The sequence below is a fragment of the Mustela putorius genome, unplaced genomic scaffold, assembly GCF_011764305.1.
Source record: "Mustela putorius furo isolate JIRA1106 unplaced genomic scaffold, ASM1176430v1.1 tig00003903_pilon_pilon_pilon, whole genome shotgun sequence".
In the NCBI taxonomy this organism is placed as follows: Eukaryota; Metazoa; Chordata; class Mammalia; order Carnivora; family Mustelidae; genus Mustela; species Mustela putorius.
The window spans coordinates 2,163,136-2,183,207 of record NW_025422051.1 but is presented as its reverse complement, the minus strand read 5'-3'; the positions used below and the strand labels follow the sequence as shown (position 1 = coordinate 2,183,207).

General features: G+C 54.2%; 2 protein-coding genes across 6 annotated transcripts in view; both read right to left on the bottom strand.

Annotated features, from left to right (window-relative positions):
• Positions 1-7,276, bottom strand: part of OTUD5 (OTU deubiquitinase 5) — a 28,554-nt gene extending 21,278 nt beyond the window's left edge. Inside the window, exon 1 of one of the 3 annotated variants that reach the window (XM_013057529.2) lies at positions 5,913-7,276. In XM_013057529.2, the coding sequence (XP_012912983.1) occupies positions 5,913-6,506 (594 nt within the window). In that variant the 5' untranslated portion in view covers positions 6,507-7,276. The remainder of the gene's footprint in view (positions 1-5,912) is intronic. The other 2 variants (XM_013057528.2, XM_004755053.3) reach the window with 2 other exon arrangements.
• A 2,785-nt stretch (positions 7,277-10,061) lies between these two features.
• On the bottom strand, positions 10,062-20,053 carry KCND1 (potassium voltage-gated channel subfamily D member 1). Of its 3 annotated transcripts, none has more exons than XM_004755058.3 (7): positions 15,483-20,053; positions 13,621-13,783; positions 13,435-13,518; positions 13,248-13,346; positions 12,721-12,971; positions 11,355-11,583; positions 10,125-10,286 (listed from the first exon to the last, which is right to left on the bottom strand). In XM_004755058.3, the coding sequence occupies exons 1-6, from the start codon at positions 16,601-16,603 to the stop codon at positions 11,358-11,360; spliced, it is 1,944 nt and encodes a 647-aa protein (XP_004755115.1). In that variant the 5' UTR covers positions 16,604-20,053; the 3' UTR covers positions 10,125-10,286; positions 11,355-11,357. The 3 variants fall into 3 exon arrangements, with proteins under 3 accessions (XP_004755114.1, XP_004755115.1, XP_004755113.1); XM_004755056.3 differs by having other exon boundaries at positions 11,362-11,583; XM_004755057.3 differs by having other exon boundaries at positions 10,062-11,583.
• Between the last annotated feature and the right edge of the window lie 19 nt (positions 20,054-20,072).

The window sequence follows — 20,072 nt, the reverse complement described above, 5'->3', positions numbered from 1 at the left end:
AGCTTCCCAATAATAGGTTAACTGGAAAGACTCAAATGTTACAGGACTTTGCCCAGTAGGAAAGTACTTAATAGGTTCTCTTCTCCCTTGGAGGGAAACAAGAACACTCCTGTAGGAGGCCTAATGACGACCACCCAAAGAAATCAGGCCCTAATTCCTGGAACCTGCAAATGCTACTTAGTAAGGAACAAGGGTCTTCAGCTGTGTGATTTAAATTAGGATCTTGAGATGGGGAGATTATCTTGGGAGTATCTGAGGAGGACCTAAATGCAATCACAAGCGTCCTTAGAACAGCAGATGAAGTCCTGACACAGAAGAGGAGACTACACATGACCAGGGAAGGATGGTGTGAAAACAGGCAGAAGATGGAGTGATGCAGCCACAAGCCAAGGAAAGTCAGCAGCCTACAGAAGCTGAAAGAGTACAGGATTCTCCCTAGAGCCCTGCAGCAAGTGCAGCCCCGCAACACCTTGACTTTGGCCTACTGAAACTGATTTTGGACTTCTGGCTTCCAGCACTGAGAGAGAATAAATTTCTGTTGTTCTAGACCACTCAGTTTGTGATAATTTGTCACAGCAGCCACAGGAAACGAACACAAACCCCCCTTGAAGCCCTCCCTGGTGGGAGCCATGAGGCAATATGGCGTGGTTCCAGTCCCACAGAATCCACCTCTGTAGCATCCCCCCAGGGAGAGGATGAGAATGAAGTCAGCAGGGGCCTGGAATTTCCCCTCGAGTCTGGGAAGCTACTGACCCTGCCTATCAATGAATGAGCTGCCACTGAAAGGGGAGGGGGCAGGGGAAGATGGCAGCAGGAGTAGCAGCTCTGGGGCAGATGTCTTCTCAGAGCCTAGGGCCAAGAGGTGTTTAATATTCTGGCCTTCACAGCTCTGCCTCAGCAAGCTTGATGCCAAGACCACCCCCCTCCCCAAAACTCCCAGGAACACTGGCTCAGCTCCATGGGCAAAACACAGGCAACCCATCCAATGAAAAACAGGCGCACTGCTAAGGAGCAACACAAGCTCTCCAGGGCAAAGAAATGGGAAAAGAGCAAGGCCCCCGAACCTACTGCTGGGCCACTGAGGGGGAAAGGGGAGAGGAGGTGGGTTAAAAAATGAAGATTCTATTATTCTGCAACAACAAGAAACTACGTACTGACACATGTTACAACATGGGAGGCTATTAAAGAATATGCCAAGTGAAGCCAGATACAAAGAACTGCAGATTGCACAATTCCATTTAATATGAACCTCTCAGAATAGACAAATCAATCAAGACGAAAAGTAGATTAGTAGTTGCTGAGGGCTGGAGGGGATGACGGGACTAGAGGATAATGACGGTGCAGGGTTGCTTGGCAAGTGATAAAAAAATGTTCTAAAATTGATCATGGTGGTAGGTGCACAACTCTGTGAATACACTAGAAGCTACTGAACTGTACCCTTTAAACTGGTGACTTCTATGGTGTGTGAATGATACCTCAAGAAAGCCATTAAAATTAAACAAATCCAAAGGCCTATAGCACTAGCAGGAGAGAAAAAGCCAAACAGTGCTTGAAACTTTGCAGCATACCCCCAACAAGCCAAAGGGCCTCACCACTTTCAAAATGGGTAAGAGGAATGTGGAGCAGGGAATTAAGAAGAGATGACAACTAGCTTCTGAGAAAGGAGTCCAAGCTCCCTCCTATCATCCATTTTAAGACTGGAGAAACTGAGGCCCAGATAGGGGAAGTGCCTGAAGATATAGGACTCAAACCCTGACAGGCCAGGCCCAACGAATCAGCAGGTTCCTAGATGCCAAAGCTCGGCTGCTAAAAGGATTCCAGGAAGAACCAGAAGATCCTGGGGCAAATGCAAGAAAAGAATTAGCCACACTCTGAGGTGGGCCAGGTTTGGTATTCATACACTCAATAACCCTGGGCATGGGTGGTCTTTTGGAGAAAAAGAAGCTGAATGTTTGCCTAAAGCATAAAACAGCCAAGCAGGAGATCCTGGGGTTTAAACTCAGGCCCACCCAGCTCCAAAGCCCAAATTTCTTCCACACTACCTCCACACCATCCAGTAGGCCCCCTGACAGGCAACCCCCAAGTTTATTCACCATAACACAGCTGGACATAAAAATCAGTCTGCCAACCCTGAGCCTCACACTCAACAGACACCTGTCCTGCCCACTAAGCTTGGATGGCAGGCAGGGAGGAAAGGGGCAAGGGAGAGAAAGAGAGAGAGAGGAATACAGATTTTCCTAAGAAGACACCCACTGTTCTGTCACCTCCAGGTCCAGAGGGCTTTGGCCTGAGTTCCCTAAAATCCCAAAGCTAGACAACACTTCACCAGCTCCTTACCAGACCAATGAGGAAACGGAGACCTGGAGAATATAGCCCTAGCTATTCTGGTTCATCCAGCAAAGCTCCAGCAGAGCCAGAGAAGGAACTCTGGGAACCTAGGTACCCTGGCTACAGTGCCAGGTCCAGCTTCTCCCACCAGTGGAGCATGCACATCCCCCGCTGAAAATGCTCTGTGAGGTCCTCAAGCTCAGGAGACGTACAAGCCACTTTTCACAGGGTTGATTCTGTAAGACAGCCATGCCTGGAAAACGAAACCCTTGATACTACCACCTCCCCAGCACCAGGACCCCAGGGTGCCAAAAGGGCTCCTAAAGTCCTACAGTGGTCACAACATCTGACTGAACAGGAAGTCTGAGTAGTCAGAACTCGGATTCACCATCTGCGCTTCCTCTCAACAACTCCATTCTTTCCCAGGAGATCTAATGGGCCTCCAAGGCTACAAATGCCCTAGGTGACAGTTCAGGACCAAGACTGGAGCAGCAGGAAGAATCTTCCCTCTTCTCATCCCCCCAAAAGTCCCAAGTTGGAGGAGGTGAGACAGAAATATCTTATTCTCTTTTTGTCCCAAGAAGTGTGAGGACAGGTAAAGCCTTTCCTCTGTCATTGGGAAGACATCATGCAGCCACAGACCTTCACTTCCATGTTCTTATGGAAACAAGTATGAAGGAGGGAGCCTAGGTGATGTGAAAGGGGTATAAGGAGAGGTCTTTCTAGTCACCGTGGCAGCACACAGCTTTCTTCCCTTAAGCCCTTGGGGCCAGGGACGTAGCACTCCCACTTCTGTGGAGAAAAGGCAGACTCCCCCCAACCAGGAAGAGAAACAATTCCTGGCCCTGACCCTGTGGGCCCAGAAAATTGATTCTACCTGTAGTACTCAAGGGTAGAAAGGGAGAAACGACAGGGTGCTCAAAACAAGGCCCCTGCAAAGTACAAAAAGATTTAACTGAACCAAGGGGAAGAAAAATATGGGTAGAGAATTTCCCTGGAGTGGGGATGTCTCTGGTGAGAACAAAGCCTGATGAAAGCAATTCAGGAAGCCCAAAACATTTCCATGATCCTGGAAATGAGAAGCAAACAGAGCTGGGTCAGGGAGAGACTCAGAGTATCTCCTAGTTCTTCTGGGGAGGCCTAAGCTACCACATCCCCAGTACCTGGCAACCTTCTCCTAGAAAGTAGGGAGACCCTAGTCCTGGCCTCAGGGAGCTCAGGTAAGGGGTTCTTGTGAATATGAAGAGCACCTAGGTCTTTCCGTTCAATGGGGGAGGCCTCAGGACACAGTGGAGAAGACCTCATGTCTATCTCACTGGTGAGAAAGGATTGCCTGGTTGCAGGGTGGTGGAGAGTCTCATACCCAAGGGGGACCTCAAGCCCCTCCCTAAGATGATCTCTTGTCCCTGAGAAGCTTAAGAGGCTCAGACTCTTCCTCAGAATCCCATCCTACCCATGTCCCAAGGGTAGTGGGTGGTTCTCAGGATTTAGTTCACGAGTGGTCTGAGGCTCAAGTCCCCAAGAAAAAGTATCTTATGTCCCTAAAAGGTCCCTATGACTGGGGTATATATATGCTACCTGAAGTGAGGTGACAATTAGAACTCTCAGGGCAGACTCAGGTCTCAGATTCTAAGGTGGGTTGAATTGTCTCACACACCAAAGAGAAAGTTTAAACTTACGGGGAGACCCAAGACCCTATTCCCTAGGGACTTGGAGCCCAAGGTGGAAGAAGTCTTTCTGTTCCTGAGGAGTACCTTAAATTCCTTGAGAAGGAAGCCCAGACCTCATTTCTAAAAGACACACCAGTCACTGAGGTATGCATGGGTCTCATCCTTGAGGGCAAGCTCAAGTGTCCTGCGCAATGGGTCTCAGGCCCTGAAGGCAGACTTAGATCCATGGGGAGGGCACAGGCTCCATCTCTGGGACTCCATCCTGCCCACGTTCCCTGAAGAGTGGTAGTAGGCTACAGCTCCCAAAACAGGGATCTTACATCCCTGACAAGAAACTCAAGCCCAAGGCATCTGGGTGGCGCAGTCAAGCATCTACCTTAGGCTCAGGTTGTTTTCCTGGAATCCTGACATGAGGCCCGCATCAGGCTCCCTGTTCAGCAGTGTCTACTTCTCTCACCCTCTGCTCCTCTGCCACCCCAGCTCATGCTCTCTCAAATAAATAAATATAATCTTAAAAAAAAAAGCAGAAGCTCAGGATCTTGAGATAGGGGGTGCTCGGATCCCTGTTGGAGGGAGGTAAGGGCCTGTCATGTACCCAAGGTGTGTTTCAGTCCTTCTCATATCCCTGTGTTTGTGTGTATTGGGAGGTGTCTGAGACCCCACCATGGCGAACACTCAGATACCAATCCCTGATGAGAAAGGACCTCTTAACTTCATCTTGCCTGGGACCTCTATGTGGGGGGTATCCCTTTTCCGGAATAGTCTTCATATCCTGTCTCTGTAAGCCCCTGTCCACAAAGAGGGGACCTTGGGCTCAAGTGCCCCAAACTGTGAGGCTTATTTTCTTGAAGAAAGGTTCAGGCTGGGGAGGTTGGGGGAGAGAAGAGCTAAAGGCCTATCACTTAAAAGAAGCTTAAGCTCCTACAGAGAAATTCAAATTCAGACTCTTGGGCCCCAATGAAGTCTCTGACCACTGAAAGGAAGCACAGACCCTTGTCACTTAGAAAAGGGACGAATCTCATGGACCTTAGTAGTTTCTGGTCCCTGTGATGAAGTCCCAGAACCTAAGTCAGGTTCGGTGGGGTGAGGAGGTTCGGAGCCTTGCTTTGTCCTCAGCCAGCCTCCTGCTCCCTCATCACCTGAGTGTTAGTTTTGGCTCTCGTTCTCAAAGGGAAGAGAATCTTTTCTCCCTGAAAGAAATCTTATCTCCCTGGAGAAAAATTCAGAAGATCCCATTCTCTAAATAGGATATATATAAATATATACACACATTATGTATCAGGCTCTTGATTCCAGAAGAGGGAGTCTCGGGCCCTTGAAGGCATGCTTAACACCCTTAAGAAAGTCTCAGACTCCACTGCTGGGTGGTCCTGGGCTGTGTCCCAGAGAAGGAACCGGGTGGGGGGTGGGGTGGTTGTCCTGTACAGATGGTATCAGACCTCCTGAAAAGGATTTAGGTAACTCGGGAACGCTCGAAATTCCCCTGAGGTCTCCACCTCACCTGTGCTCCCTGGAGGAGGAGTCTTAGACCCTTATCCCAGAGGAAAGGAAATCTCAAGGCACAGAACACAAACCAAGGTCCCTTGGAGTCCTAAGATTGCCTCTCAGGAGGCAATCCCACCTAATGGTCCTACATGATGAGGTCTCAGGGTCCGAACGATGGCTCTAGGTCGGTCCCAGAAGAGACCATAGACTCAATCCTTAAGTCCGCCATCTTATTTGGGGACTCTAAACCCCCAAGTCCTTGGTGGGGGGTGGGGAAGAGTGTGCCTCGGGCCCCCACCACCAGAGAATGCCAGAATCCGGGAGAAGACGTAGGTCCCTCGGGACGGTCTCAAACAGCCTTCCTGGAGTCCCTACCCAGGCTGGGGATCCCACCCGCCATACCCACTCACCTGTTACCCCAGCCCATACCTGCTCAACGGTTGCGGGGTCCATAGCCTCGATGCGAGCTGCAGCCGCCTCATATTCGTCTTCACTGTTATAACCCGCGCCGACCTCCTCACGCTCTGGACTGCCCCCTCCAACCGCTCCGACCCCGGGGGCTTGACGCCGCCGCTTGCTGTGGCCCGGCCCTGAGCAGCAACCGCCAACGCCTACGGCTCCGCCCACGCCCACCACCACGCCCGCCGCGCCCACACCCGCCGCGGCTGCACCCAGCGCGTCACCTGGGCCGCCACCGGGACCAACAGGGCCCCCGCAAGGAGGAGGAGAGGCCTGCTGTGGCCGCGGACCCGCCACGGCGCCAGGCGGCACGGCCAGCGCCCAGCGGTGAAGCGCTCCCGGGGGCCCCGGTAGCGGGCCCTGAGGCGGTGGCGAGGCCCGAGAACGGGCCCCCACGACGCCCGAGTCACGGTCGCGGTCGCCACCCCCCACACCCGTGCCGCCGCCGCCCACGCCCACACCCCCGCCGCGGCGTGGCGCCGGGGGCAGCGGCCCGGGCGGCGGCGGTTCGTTGGCGGGGTCGGCGTCGGGAGGCGGCGGCTTCTTTTTGGGGAGAATAGTCATGGCGGCACCGCCAAGTACCCCCCAGCAAACCCGGCGCGGGGCACGCTGGGAGAGAACCCGGATGAGGGGGCTACTGTGGTGCGCGAAGCACGACGGGATCGGCGGGACCCGGATAAAGAGATTGTAGCACGGGTTCGAGAACGATCGGTGGCGCGCGGGTCACGCGGCAGGAGAACCCGGATGTTAAGTCCTAGATGAAGGCACCGCAGCGGGTTTGTCGTAGTCTTCTCTCCAAGTCCAACAAGTTTATTGCTACACTCGCTCCTTCCGGCCGGCTGCTTCAAAAGAAACTGGACCAAAACAAGCACCTCTTCGCCCCGCCCCCTCGCAGGTTCTTGAACTACCGGGTGGGGCCCCTGGGCGCTGCGCAAGCGCGCCAGGACACGGCCCCGCCTCTCGTTCGGAAGTACGTGGGCAAAATCTTCACCGCCGCCACAACAATCGCGGGTACCAACCAATCGAAGCAGCTGCGTGGGTGCGTGGGTCCTCGATGACGCCCACGGACCAATCAGATGCGAGCGATCGCCCTCCCGTGCTCTCTGTCTCAGATTTCAGTCAAAGTCGGCGCTCTTGTTCCTTGCCTTTATTCTTGTCCGACCCGTCGCATTCTTCTCTCCCCGAGGTTCTGACTCGTGGGCGGGGTACTAGTACAGGACAGCGTAGCCGGCCCCGTGCACGACAATTTTAAAAGCGCCTCCCCGCCAGACTTCCAACTTGGCCGCAGGCAGCCGGACTGACTGGAAAATATCAACACTCCCAGAGCATAGCCCTCCCCTGAAGCGTCAGTTCCGGTCCCACCCACCTGCAAATTCACGTCTGGTGGGGAGGCGGGCGTCACTTCACCCTGGTAACAGGCCGAGTTCTGCGGTGACTGGTTAAGAGAAGCTGTCACTCACTTTGGGCCGGCCAACCCTGGGGCAGAAGTGCACCGTGGGGACCTTGGGTGTTTGGGAAGCAGACACGCCTTCTTTGGATCCGCAGTGCTCTCGCCCTCGCGTTGACCTCCCCGCCCCTGTGGCTAGTGCGCAAGCGCAACACGCCTTTCCGACGTCCCCTGCCCCCCTCAGCAGCTGAGTTTACCTGGATTGAGCAAAAGTTTATGAACCAGCGCTGTCACCAGTTAGTGCTTTGCAAGGGGGTTGGTAAAATCCCTGGTACTGAACAGCTGGAGAGCTACAAGCTAATCATAGCTCTGCCCCTCCTATCTGAGGGCTCTTTGGCAAGTCATTTAACATCCACCCCATCCGCAATTTTTCAAAAGATTTTATTTATTTTTCTAGTAATTGTTGTACCCAGCGTGGAGCTTGAAGTCACAACCCCCGAGATCGAGTCCCATGCTCTTAGGACTAATCACCAGGCGCCCCTATCTGCAATTTCTAATCCTCTGTAACATGAGAATATGATAATTATGATTTAAGGATCAGCGATTAATGCCTGCAAAGGGTATAGTGCTGTGCCTGGCACATAGTAAGTGCTCAATAAGTTAGTTTGAATGGCAGTGCAAGGAAAAGGATCCCAGGGTTTGGAGTCAGGAAGACCTCAGTTCCAGACCCTGATGGACTGTTAGTAATTGTATGAACTTGGGCGAGTCACTTAAGTGTCTTAAATTTGAGGTTACCCATGGAAAATAGGAAAGATAATGCCTGCCCAGACTGCCTCAGGGAATAGTTATGGCGTTCAGATGGGTTTATGAACCAAGAAGTTGTTTTGAGAGGTGAGAGCTTGCTGCTGGTCCTGGGAGTCAAGCCGTACATGTTGACTGAAAGATGATTAGTAAGCTCTTTTGAGTGCCATCTAACCTTGTTCCTTCAGATGCTGACCTTGGTTGAAGTTCTTCCTTGAAGGGTGTCAGTTACAAATGACATGTTGTGTTTTCTGCTCTGAAGACTTCATGAGACAGGACTCAAGTTTCCTGGGCCTACTGTGTTCAGGGCACTATGCCAAATGCCTAGGCATGTTACCATATTAAATCTTCTCATGATCCTCTCACTTGACCTCTATTTCCTACTAGATATTTGTCCAGCATTACATGTCTAAAATTGAATTTAGGATAATCATTGTAGCTAATCTTCACGAAGTACTTTCTCTGTGCCTGGTACTCTGTGCTAACAGCTTTGATGTTCCTTTTGACAGTGAGTGCCCCCCCACTCAGCCTTTGCCCAAGCCAGAAACCAGGAGTCAACCTTGTCTGCTCCCTCTTCCTCAACTCCCACATGCCTGTCAATCCCAAGTCCTGTCAATTCCACCTCTCAAACCTCTCAAACTCTCCAACTCTTACCACCACTACATGGTCCAAGCCACCATCACCCACTGCAAGAGCCTCCTCACCACCCTTCCTCCCGCCAGGACTGTTTCTCTAGAATCCACTCCACTGTCCACAGGCAGAGCAATCCTTCTGAAATGCAAACCTCATGATGACTCTTTCTGTCTACAAGCCTTCAGAAGTCTCCGTTATACTTAGGATAAAGTCCAAAATCTGTACCATAGCTTCAAAGGCTTTTTTTGCGATCTGGCCTATCTCCACATCCCTACTCTTACCACAGCCTCACACTCTCCTCCCCAGCTGAACCAAACTAATTTCAGTTCTCCGAATGCCCTGAGCTTACCCCCTAATCTCCAGGTCATTGCACATGCTTTCCTGTCTGCCTGAAACTTTTATCCTTTTCCCTGGCTAAATCCACCTCATTCTTTGGGTGTTGGCTGGATTAGGTCCTCCTGCCATCTGCATGCTTCTGCAATCCCATCAATCTTAGTTCCACAACACTAGACTGTAATTGCTTAATTGTCTGCCCTCCATGCTCAGGTCTGTCGATCATAGACGATGTCTACGTTGCCCATCTTTGTATCCCTAGGGCTAGCACGTGGTATGCGGTTAATAAATATTTGGCGAATAAATGATTATTATTTTACAGATTAGCAACCTGAGGCAAGAGAAGGTTGAAGTGACTCTCTCACCTGGGGCTTGGAACCCAGGTCAACCCCAATCCAAGGTCTGTCTTCTTGATGCTCCACAAAGCTCAGTCACACACTAGCCAAGTGTATCCAGTAGCCCAGCAGAGACAGTGCAGGGGATGTCCACAAGGAAGGGTGAGCTGCCAAACTTGAGAGATGCTTTCTTTCTTCTTCTTCTTTTAAAATATTGAGTTCTTCTTCTTCTTCTTTTTTTTTTTTTTTAAAGTAAGCTCTAGGCCCGATGCGGGGCTTGAATTTAGGAACCTGAGATCAAGAGCCACATATTCTACTCACTGAGCCAGCCAGGCGCCCCTGAGAGATGCTTTTAATTAATCAGTTCAGAGCCATTGGCTTCCAGGAAGCCTGGGGTTTAAGTCTCCTCTGACCAAATGCGTGCTGCTCTAGATCTCAGTTTCCCCATCTGTGAGTAAGAGAGCTGGAGCAGATGAGTCCTAGGGCCATATCTCAGGGCTTCCTGGCCGGCCTCACTGGCTGTAGATTCAGCTCTTCAAACCACCCTCTTTAATTCCTCCTAGATCCCCATCTTCCAGAACATGTCACCAACGACTGACCTCCCAGAACCTGGACCGCAACCTGCCCTTCTCCAGTTGAAAGGAATTGAAACCAGTGAACATTCCACCCCCCGCCCCAGCCCGACCCAGCCTCCAAATTCACAGAGCCAGGAGGTATTCATCCTCATCTCTCCTCTCAGGTTTTATTGACTGATGGAAACTACATCTTTGTCAGCCACCAGCTCCACGGGGACAGTGCTGGGGACAGGGAACCTGAGATGATGCCAGATTTCAGCCTGAGAGCAGACACAGAGTTCTGGAAGGTGACCCAAGAGGGAAAAGAGAGAGGAATATGTGAAAAGGCTTTGCGGGGGAGGAGGAGGAAGAGATCAAGAAGTTCCTCCTGTCCCCTACAACTCTCAGAGTTTAGGAACAACCCAGGCCCCAGCCCCGACACTTCTGGACTCCTGCCCAAGAACTTGGAATCATCTATGATCTCCAAACACAGCCCAGCTCTCACTGGCTGCTAGGCTCTTATCTCAGCCAGTCCAGACTCCAGCCCAACCCAAGAAGGAAGCAAACCAGGGGAGAAGGGGGCGGAGGGGTTGGAGGTGGCCCCCCTGGTTAGGGCAGATGTAAATACTGCAGCAGCCTGGGCAGAGCCTTTGCATAACATCACGGCAGCAGCTGCTATTGCTAGAGTTTGCTGGGGGCCCAGCACAGGACGGGGTTGCAGGGACCCATTTCCAGCAGCCAGGAAAGGGGAGTGGTGTTTGTGCTATCTGTGTATATTGGGAGAGGTAGCCTGACCCCTGAGCCAAGGTGGGGGGTAGCAGGTCACTGCTGAGGCCACAGCCCAGGAAGCCTGTGGTTGCATTCCAAGCTTCAGAATCAGGGAGCTGTTGGGCTCAGTGGAAGGTGGGGAAAACTCCTAGAGGCCAGCTCCAAGGTGAAGGTTCTCTTCTCTGAACCCCCAAACCTCCACAGCCCAGCCAGAGAGAAGAGGGAACCTCATCTCTCCTTCTCAGGCCAGAGCTGAGATGTCAGGTGGGAGCCCTAGAGGCCCAACAGGAGAAGCATGCAGGAGACCAGCGAGGGGAGAGAGGCCAGCCCCAGTGTGCTGGAGCAAGGAGGCCGGGGGGCCTGAGGAAGCCCAGCACTTCAGCACCCCTCAGGACAAACTATCGGGGGTGGGGAAAGTTTCCCCTTCCCTGGCTGCTTCCCCATTAGGTGAGCTGTTCCATCAAACTCCATTGCATAGTTCTCAGTGGGGGGAGGAGGGGCAGAAGGGGTCCCCAAGCCTGTCCCTCCCTGCCTCCCCAAAATATGGCTTTGGAAAGGAGTCCCCAAGAATCGAGAGGGCCCTCTGGACGGGCGGACCCACCGCTCACAGGGAAGAGATCTTGACAGTCTCCGGGAGGAGGCAAGGGGTGCCCAGGCTGGAGTTCCTGAGGTTGCTGCTGGCCCCACCGCCACCACCAGGGGAGGAAGGTTGGCTCTCATCTGGGGTGTTGGCAGGAGGGGTAGGGATACTGATGATGGCAGCCACGAAATCCCGGCTGTCGCAGTTCAGGTCGAGGCTGTCGTGGGGCTTGGCATTGAGGCTTGAGCGGCTGTGAATAAGGGTGGGGAGGTGGAAGCTTCTTAAAAGGTGCTCTTAATACTTGCTACAGCAATCGTGACATGTACTGAGTGCCTGTTGGGTCTCTGTTCCAAATGCTTTGCCTCCATCCCCCATTATGGCAGTGCCCAGTGAGGGCTCTGGGGTCAGGTGGTCCTGGGTTGAAATCCCAGTTTTACCTTGGCCCCTCTAAATCCCTCTTCTCTTTTTCATCTGTAGCATGGGAATAACAGAGTTGCCTACCTCGCAGGGTCCTTGTGGAGATTAAATGAGATAAGAAGTGCTATAAAGTGCTCAGCCCAGAACATAATGCGCACTCATGGAAATACCAGTATTTCTTACCTCATAGGGTCACTGTGGAGATTAAATGAGATAAAAAGTGCTACAGAGTGTTCCACATATTGCCCAGAGCATACATACATAAGGAACACACATACCAAAATGTTCTCCATCATGGTTACTCCTTACGATGCCAGACCCTCATAATGATCAGTGTAAGAGTTAACATGACCTGGTCCTGTTCCTTTCTGATTTGGCTTCCCACAATTCTCCCCCTCACTCACTCCACTCTTCTCACAGGAGCTTCTTGGCTGTGTCTCTAACACGCAGACCCATTCTTGCCTCAGGGCCTTTGCACAGGCTGTTTGCTCCCTCCCTCATCTTCTTCTGGTGTCACCTCAGCAAAGCTTCTCCATACCTCGTTCTACACCCTGTCCCCCATCCCCAGTTTATTTTTCTTCTTGGTACTTAACACACCTCATTGAGTATGTGCTTGTTTATTAACGGTCTCATCCCACTAGAATATAAATTCCAGAATGTCAAGGAGCTCTGTCTGTTCACTTTGCTGTCTGAAATGAACTCACTTGTAAACTCCTACAGTGAACTCCAAAGTGCCTGAAAGTGTGCCTGGCATATAGTAGGTGCTCAATAAATGTTTGCTGAAAGAACCAACGAAGAACAAGTTCCAGGCAAGGGAAGCCCAAGCTCCCCACATAGAAGAGTCCGGGCTTGAGCTTGGCTTGATGGGCCAGAAGTCAAGACATCTGAGACCGCCATCCCCCGCACACCCTGCCACCCAGTCTCAGCTCTGAGCTTCCCCCAGGAGTAGCCAGCAGGTGGGGGTGCTTACCTCTGAGGGGCAGGGCTTCTCCGCAGCCCTGCCAATGTGTCCAGCTCCTGCATGCTGCCACGACTGACTGAGGCTGTGGAGTTGGCAAGGCGAATGGCACGGCGCTTGGCCCTGCGGGGACAGCAGGAGGACAGCAGGCTGCCAGGCCCCACTGCCTGGGAGGACACGGAGGTGCTGCGGCTGGTGCGGCCCCCCAGTGAGACAGCACCCAGAGCCTCGCTGAAGGTTAGCTCATCTGTGAACTCATGGCACTGTGGGCGGAAGGGAGGCAAGGTCATGAGGCAGCACACAGGAACTAACCCCAGCCCTTGGCCTTGGCTGAGGCCGCTCCCTCCTTACTGGAAGTACCTCTTGCTTCCCTTCCTCTGCCCACCCTCAAGGCTCAGCTATACTGGGGCCTCTTCCAGGAAGCCCTGTGGGATTTCCACAATCAGTAGTGAGCCTCCCATCCCAGGGAGGGTACTGGTTGGGCTGCAGAGGAAGGCCCCTCCTTCTGTCGCCCCCCCCACCCCGCCTTTAGGCCTCACCGTTGTCTTCTCTAGACAGTGCAGGAGGTGGTGATGTTGTTGCTCGAAAGCAGAACGGTTCCGGACACACAACGCCTGTTCCTCCCCACTGCTGCTGTCCTGGGGTGGACGGAGCAGAGGGACAAGGTCAGAACCTTCCTCCTCCCACCACTGCTCCCCCCCAACCCCAAGGCAGGCCCCTCCCCACCTCAAGGCCTCCGTTCTGCTTGTACTGTAGGAAGGCATTGGTGGTACCACTCTTTGCCAACCGGATCCTTGCCAAGCGCACCTTCTACAGAGAAGGGAGGAGACAAAGGGTCAGGTGGGTAGACGCAAGAGCAGACCGGCTTGGGGCACGGGGAGCAGGAGGTACTCTGAGGGAAGAGGCTGTTACCTGCTGTGCTCGGCGCTTGTCAGCACGCTGGTTCTGGTGGTAGATGCGGCTGAAGTTGGACACGATGACCGGTACAGGCAGTGCAATGACCAGGACACCGCTGAGGGAGCAGATGGATCCGAAAATCTTGCCAGCAATGGTGCTGGGCACCATGTCTCCATAGCTGGGGCCAGGGGAGGGAAGCCGAGGTTAAGAAGAGTGCCCACACACCCCTCAGTCTCCCACACCATCCCATCCAGCCCAACACATTCTGTGACCCTGGCCGGGCACTGAAACTCTCTGAGCCTCAGTTTCCCACTCTGCAAAATGTGGGGAAAGACCTCTCTGGCCACCGGTGGGGGTCAAGGGAGAAATTGGCCCTCGGCCCCTACCATCTGCTGCCCCCATCTGAGTTGCACACCGAGCATCTGAGTCAGCTGGAAATCTATTAATACCAAACAGAGGAGAGAAGGAGGAAGGCAGAGGCAGTAAATATAGTCTCCTGAGGAGAAAGTCCAAGCACCACAAGCCAGCTGAGGGGCTCTGAGTCCTGGAAACAGTGCTCTGTTGGTTTTGCTTCCATCTGTCTTACCTTCTCTAGGTAGGACCCCTTCTTATAACCCCAGAAGAAGCCTTGAAACTCTCCTCCCATGAAAAAATAGGGGGAGCCTTGAAACTCCCTCCTCCCTTTTCTCCATGCCATCTCCTCTTCCCTGGGGATGGAGCAATGCCAATCTTACCCACTTGTGTCACGGGGTCGGGGTGGGGGTGACCCAAGCTTAGGGAGGTTCCACAGCTGACTTGCTCGAGATCGCCCAGCATACTTTTGTTCTGAACACGGGACCAGTGAGATCTCCTCCCCTCTGCAGTCCCAGCCTCTAGGCCTTCTCTCAGTTCTTGTCCCCCTCCCCCCAAGGATGGCCGTTCCTTATTTCTTTGACTCATTTAAAAGTCTCTCCAACTTGGCCGTTTCTGGTCTGTGATGTGTCATCTCAGACTGTGTCCTCAACTATGAGACACAGGCAGCTGTCCACCCTCTCAGGGTTGCTGTGAGGACTCATTAGGGTAAAAGGCACTCAAGAACCCACTTCCAACCCACTCTCGGGGCTCAGTATTTGTATGTCAATCCAATTCTGAACCTCCAACCAGAATTAACTTCTACTCCTTAGAAACCCCAAAGCCATTTCTCTGTAGCTCTGCTAAAGCCCCAGCGAGCCCACTTCACCCATTCAAAAGATCCCAAGCAACTGTACACCTAATTTCAGCAATGGAAATTTAGAGAAGGAGCATGGTATGTGCCCTAAACAATGTCTTTAAGAATAACATGAGTTGGTGATTCTGTCTGATGCCTTTATCCCAACTTGTTCCCTCGCAAGGATTGACACTAAAAAATAATGCTGAAAATACCTCGACCTGGAGAACATCAAGGAATCACAATGTCACAGAGGTAGGACCCCATACGGCAGATGATTCTGGAGGTTTGAGAGACATGGGTCCTCAAGCTGGGAAAAAGGAGGTGGTGGGGCGCCAGTACCTAGGTATCCTACACCAGAAACTTTCAGAGAACTTTCACAACTGTGAGGTCACAGAATCCCCTCTAGATGATGAAGGGATCAACATTTCTCATTTGCCACAGTGGGGGAAACAGGCCCAAAGAGAACAAGGTCAACAGAAAGAGTGCAGCTAAGACAATCCTTGGAACCCAAGTCTCCTGACCAGGACAGTGAAGGCATTGTCAGACCTGCAAGGGATTTGGAGATTAGTCCAACTCCCTTTGTTTTCAGAGAAGAGCAGGCAGAAGCGCAAATCGAGAAAAAAGAGATCTTACAGAGAAAGGTGAGTGTAACTGATCGGGCAGCTCCCAACACCGGGTCTGCACTCACCCGAGGGTGGTCATGGTGACAATAGTATACCAGAAGGCCGCAGGGATGCTAGTGAAGTTGGTCTTGTTTGTGCCCTTCTCAGCATAAAACATGACCGTGGCGAAGATGATGATGGCCATGGTAAGGGAAAAGAGGAGAAAGCCCAGCTCAGAGGCACAGCTCTTGAGTGTGTAGCCCAGAATCCGCAAGCCCTGAGAGTGCCTGGAGAACTTGAAGATGCGGAACACCCGGAATACACGCAGGGTGACAAAGGCGCCCGAGACATCCTCGTTCTTGGGCACGAAAAGCCCGATGTAGTAGGGCAGGATGGCCACCACGTCGATAAGGCTCATCACACTCCGCAGGAAGCGGCACCGGCTGGGGGCGGCGAAGAGCCGCAGGAGGTACTCTCCCGTGAATATGAGCACGCAGGCCGTGTCCATGCAGAAAAAGGCCAGGGGGAAGCGGTCGCCGCAGGGCTGCTCCCTTGGGGGCCGCCGCGCGGGGCCGCGGCACGGGATGGTCTCCACCACGTTGGCGATGACCGACACGGCGATGAAGAAGCCCGTCACGTAGTAGAAGACGAGGGCCGCCGTGCTCGTGTGCGGGTTCTCGAAGGCCCGCCAGAGCCGCTGCCGCAAGGAGCTGCCGGCAGGCAGGGCAGGTCCATCGCCCGCCTGCTCGGCCTCCTCGTCCTCCGCCAGGCGTTCGGCGTTCTCTTTCTTGCGGTCCCGGTACTCTTCGAGGCAGCAGTCGCCCACGAGCTCCGGCACCAGACCGTAGAAAGCCAGCTCTTCGTCGAAGGCCTGGATGCACTCCTGCCGCGGGCAGTGCAGGCGGCCTGTGCGGTAGAAGTTCAGCACGTGCCGGAACATGTCGGGGTCGCGATCGAAGAAGTACTCGCCCGAGTCCGCGTCATAGAAGAATTCCTTCTCCGAACTGCCTAGCAGGGTGTCTGGGTAGCGGTCCAGAGTGTTCTTCCAGGTCTCGAAGCGCCGGCCGCTCACGTTCACCACCAGAACCTCATCCCCTCGAGACGCCTTCACCCCGGGCGCAGGGGGCAGGGGCTGCTGGGCCAGGGGCAACCAGCCCACCGCAGCGGCCCTCGCGAAGGGCAGCCACGTGGCCACGCCGGCCGCCATCCTGCCGCGCCCCAGGCCCACGGAGACTCGGGGCGGGGGAGGGTGGCCTTTAGGACAGTGTGGCTGTCTCCAGGATGCTGGAGGCTTGGAGAGGCCCTGGGCCACTCGCACAAGCAAACTGGGGGTGTCTACAGAGGTCGAGAGGAACCAGGAGGAACTAGAGAGACGGGTAGGGCCTTGGGGGGCATTTAGAGGATCCAGGGGGGACTGGGGGGATGTCTTGAGGGACCAACCAAGGAGGAGCCAGGAGACATGGAAAGGAGCAGAAAAAGGGTGCCTGGAGGGGCCAAGAAGGAGCCTAGGGAGTGTTTAGAGCGACTGAGAGGGCTCTGGAGGGGTCAGCATGTGCCTGGGAGATGTATGGGGTGTCTAGGGGGCAAGAAACACCGGAGAGTTGCCCACACTCTCAAGAGTTCTGAGGGAAGATGGGGCTGGGACCCCTTAGTGGGTGTGGAGAAGGGACTGGGACATCCAGAGAGATGAAAGTGGGATCAGAGGTGTTTAAAATAGGCTAAGAGTGTCCGGGTGCGGGGGGGTTCTAGAGGGGCCAAGATAACTGAGGTGGGTCGTCTGTACCCTCAAGACTTCTGGGGAAAAGATTAGGGAACTGGAGCTTCCTCATGGATCCAGGAAAGGGGTTCGTGCACGGAAGAGGTGGCTATAGAACCAGAAGGTTGTAAAGAGGCTGCGAGGTGTCTTGGGAGTGCCTAGAGCAGCCAAGAATAGCCTGAGGTGGGGGGGGTGTCTACACTCTACAGGAGTTCTGGGGAAGGCAGGCCAGGTGGGGCCCCCTAGAGGGACTGGAGAAGGGAGTAGGGCATCTGAAGGGTTAGATATGGGCTAGGTTATTTTTCAGAGCCTGAGAGGTGTCTGGGAGCGAGGGGTATATGGTGCTGCTGAGAAAGTCTAGTCCACCCTCTCAGGAGTTCCTGGGGGGAGGAAAGGGGCCTGAGGAAACACCTTGGGGCTCAGCTGGAAGTTGGGCACAGCCCCAGAGCACCCAGAGGCTGGATAAAGACTAAGATAAGAGGAGGGGGTCCCCCCAAAATGGGTCGGAAGGTGGGGTGGGATGTTAAAGGGAGCTGGGTGTGTCTCAGGGGAGGATGAGGTTGGCTGGCCTTGCGGGGGGGCGGTGTGCGGATGGGGGAGGCCGGGGCGAAGCTGTGTCCCACCGTTAGGGGCTGGTCTGGGGAAACCACACCCCGAGGGGCTGGCGGTGTGTGCTGGGCAGTGGAAGCAGCGGTGGCAGAAGAGGAGAAGCAGCCACAGCCAGGCCTGGGAGAGGAGAAGGCAGCGCAGACAGGCAGGAGGAGGGGGCTGGGTCCCTGGAAGGACGAGGTCCAGCAGAAGCCCTGGGGACTATCCCAGGATGGGCTAGGGAGTGGGGGCTGGAGCAGGGAAGGACAAGGACAGCGCTGTGGGTGGCCCCCTCCCCCTCCCCAAATGGCCGTCCTCACCTGTGTCCCCGCTGCAGCAGCGGCCACAGCGTTGGGGCTGGGGGTACCAAACACCGGAGCTCCTGCCCCCCTCTGCAGAGCTGCCTGAGTTCTCCTCCTTCTCTGGCTCTCTCTCCCCGCCCCTCTGAGCTTGCCGGGAGCTACAGAGAGAGGCAGGGAGGGGCCTCGTGGCTCCCAGAGCCCCCTCCCCTAGGACAGCCTGAGAGGGACCCTGGGGAGACTCCGCCTCCTACAAAGCTGGTTGGGCCTCAGTCGCGTCATCTGGAAAATGGGGGTGGCAGGGAGCTCTGCCAGTTCTCCCCACCTCCTTCCTGCCCAGCTCCTACCCCCTCTGCCCCCAGGGGCCCCCACCCCCACCCGTCTGAATCAGCAGCACTTAGCAGATCCGATCGATGGGGAGTCGTCCGGTTAATGGCCCCAGTGCCCAGTGCCATGTGGAATGATGCAGCGCTGTGTCCCCTCCCTGCCCCCATGCTGGAGAAGGGCTGGAAAGAGGGTGGATGGAGGGACGGATGGGGGGGCATTTCTCTAGATGGCCAGGCCCCCAAAGATGTTTCAGGGGGGTGGGTGCATGGTTTAGAGCCCAGCTCCTATCAAGACTGTTGTTGTGGGACTGGAGCACCATCCTGGTTTCAGACGTGAAATAAGGGGTAAGGGGGTGTGTGGATGGGGGCAACCCAGGTTGGGGACAGGCATACGACGTTCTCTCCCAGGGGGTCCCCACTCTGAGGGGCAGCCTGCCTCATCCTTCCGCATTCAGCAGCTTTAGTTCATACCTCCTCCTCTAGAGGACTCTGCTCCCCGGTGGCACAGAGCACTGGGTACCGAGTGCCTTGGCCCATGGAGGAGTTTGAACCCCAGCTTTGCTTCTGACTTGCTGTGTCCTTTAGCAAGTGCCTTGGGTTGTATCCTCGGCTGTCTGATGGAGTTACCCCAACTTGATAGTGTTGTGGGGAGCATTAAATGGAGTGATGTGAGAAGGGCAGCACTGGGCACTGTGTACAGGGGAAGCCTCATTTTTAAGAAAGGTGTGGTGCGAGCACTAAGGGGGGGACCAACTTTCCCCCTTTCAACCAATCTACCCACCCGCGTAAGCCTCAGTTTGCTCACTAATCACGCTCCTGATTTGTCCGTTTCTCCATCCCTCCACCTGTCCACCATGCAGCTCCCCATCCATTCTCCCACCCACACAAGCCAGTGCTCTACCCATCCCTCCATCCACCCACTCGCTCACCCATTTGCATGTTCCCCCCATCCCCCTATTTGCCACCCTATCCTTAAGTACCTCCGGCACCCATCCACCTGTCCATCCATAGCCCTGCCCATCACTTACTTACCTACTCTTCACCCTTCCTCACCCATCCATCCATTCTCCTGGCCATCCATCTGTCCACTTACATCCCCGATCTATCCATCTACCCATTTATTCATCTGATCACCTATTCGTCCCTCTGCCCATGTATTTCCCAACCTCCCCCGTCAGTGATCTATGCAACCTTCCACTTACTTATCCACCAGTCCATCTAACCACTTACCTATCCTCTCTTCAGCCCACTCTCACCCACACCCACGCCCCCCTCACACCCACCCACATAACATCTCTGGTAGATGTTTCTGGGTCACACTGGTGGAGGGGCAAGCCCACGGTAACTGGGCAACAGTTGGGGGAGGGTGGGGAAGGAGAGTAGGACTGAAGCCACAGACTTCCCTCCCCATTCCAATGGTGTGACCTCCCCATCCCCGGCATATCCCTCCCGGTTGGAAAGAATGAGAGTAGACAGTCAGTGGGTGGGCCTGTCTGGCCAGATGGTATTTTGGCTGCAGCCTTTACACACACACACACACACACACACACACACACACACATGCACGCACGCGCGCGCTGCTAGAACGCTGAACAAGGACCGCGCCCCACCAAACATCCCCGATCCCAAATGCAGAGTAGCCAGGCTTCCAGACATAAATTAAAAAATAAAATAAAATAAAAAAGAGTTGGTCTCTGGGGAGGGAGA

What these genes read in the sequence shown, in the direction of transcription:
- KCND1 (XM_004755056.3), bottom strand. Translation starts at nt 16,603, where the DNA reads ATGGCGGCCGGCGTGGCCACGTGGCTGCCCTTCGCGAGGGCCGCTGCG. An exon ending in ACTGTCTAGAGAAGACAACG is followed by an intron (nt 12,972 to 13,247) that starts GTGAGGCCTAAA and finishes TTCCGCCCACAG; the next exon opens with TGCCATGAGTTCACAGATGA. An exon ending in ACTGTCAAGATCTCTTCCCT is followed by an intron (nt 10,287 to 11,361) that starts GTGAGCGGTGGG and finishes GTCACCTTCCAG; the next exon opens with AACTCTGTGTCTGCTCTCAG.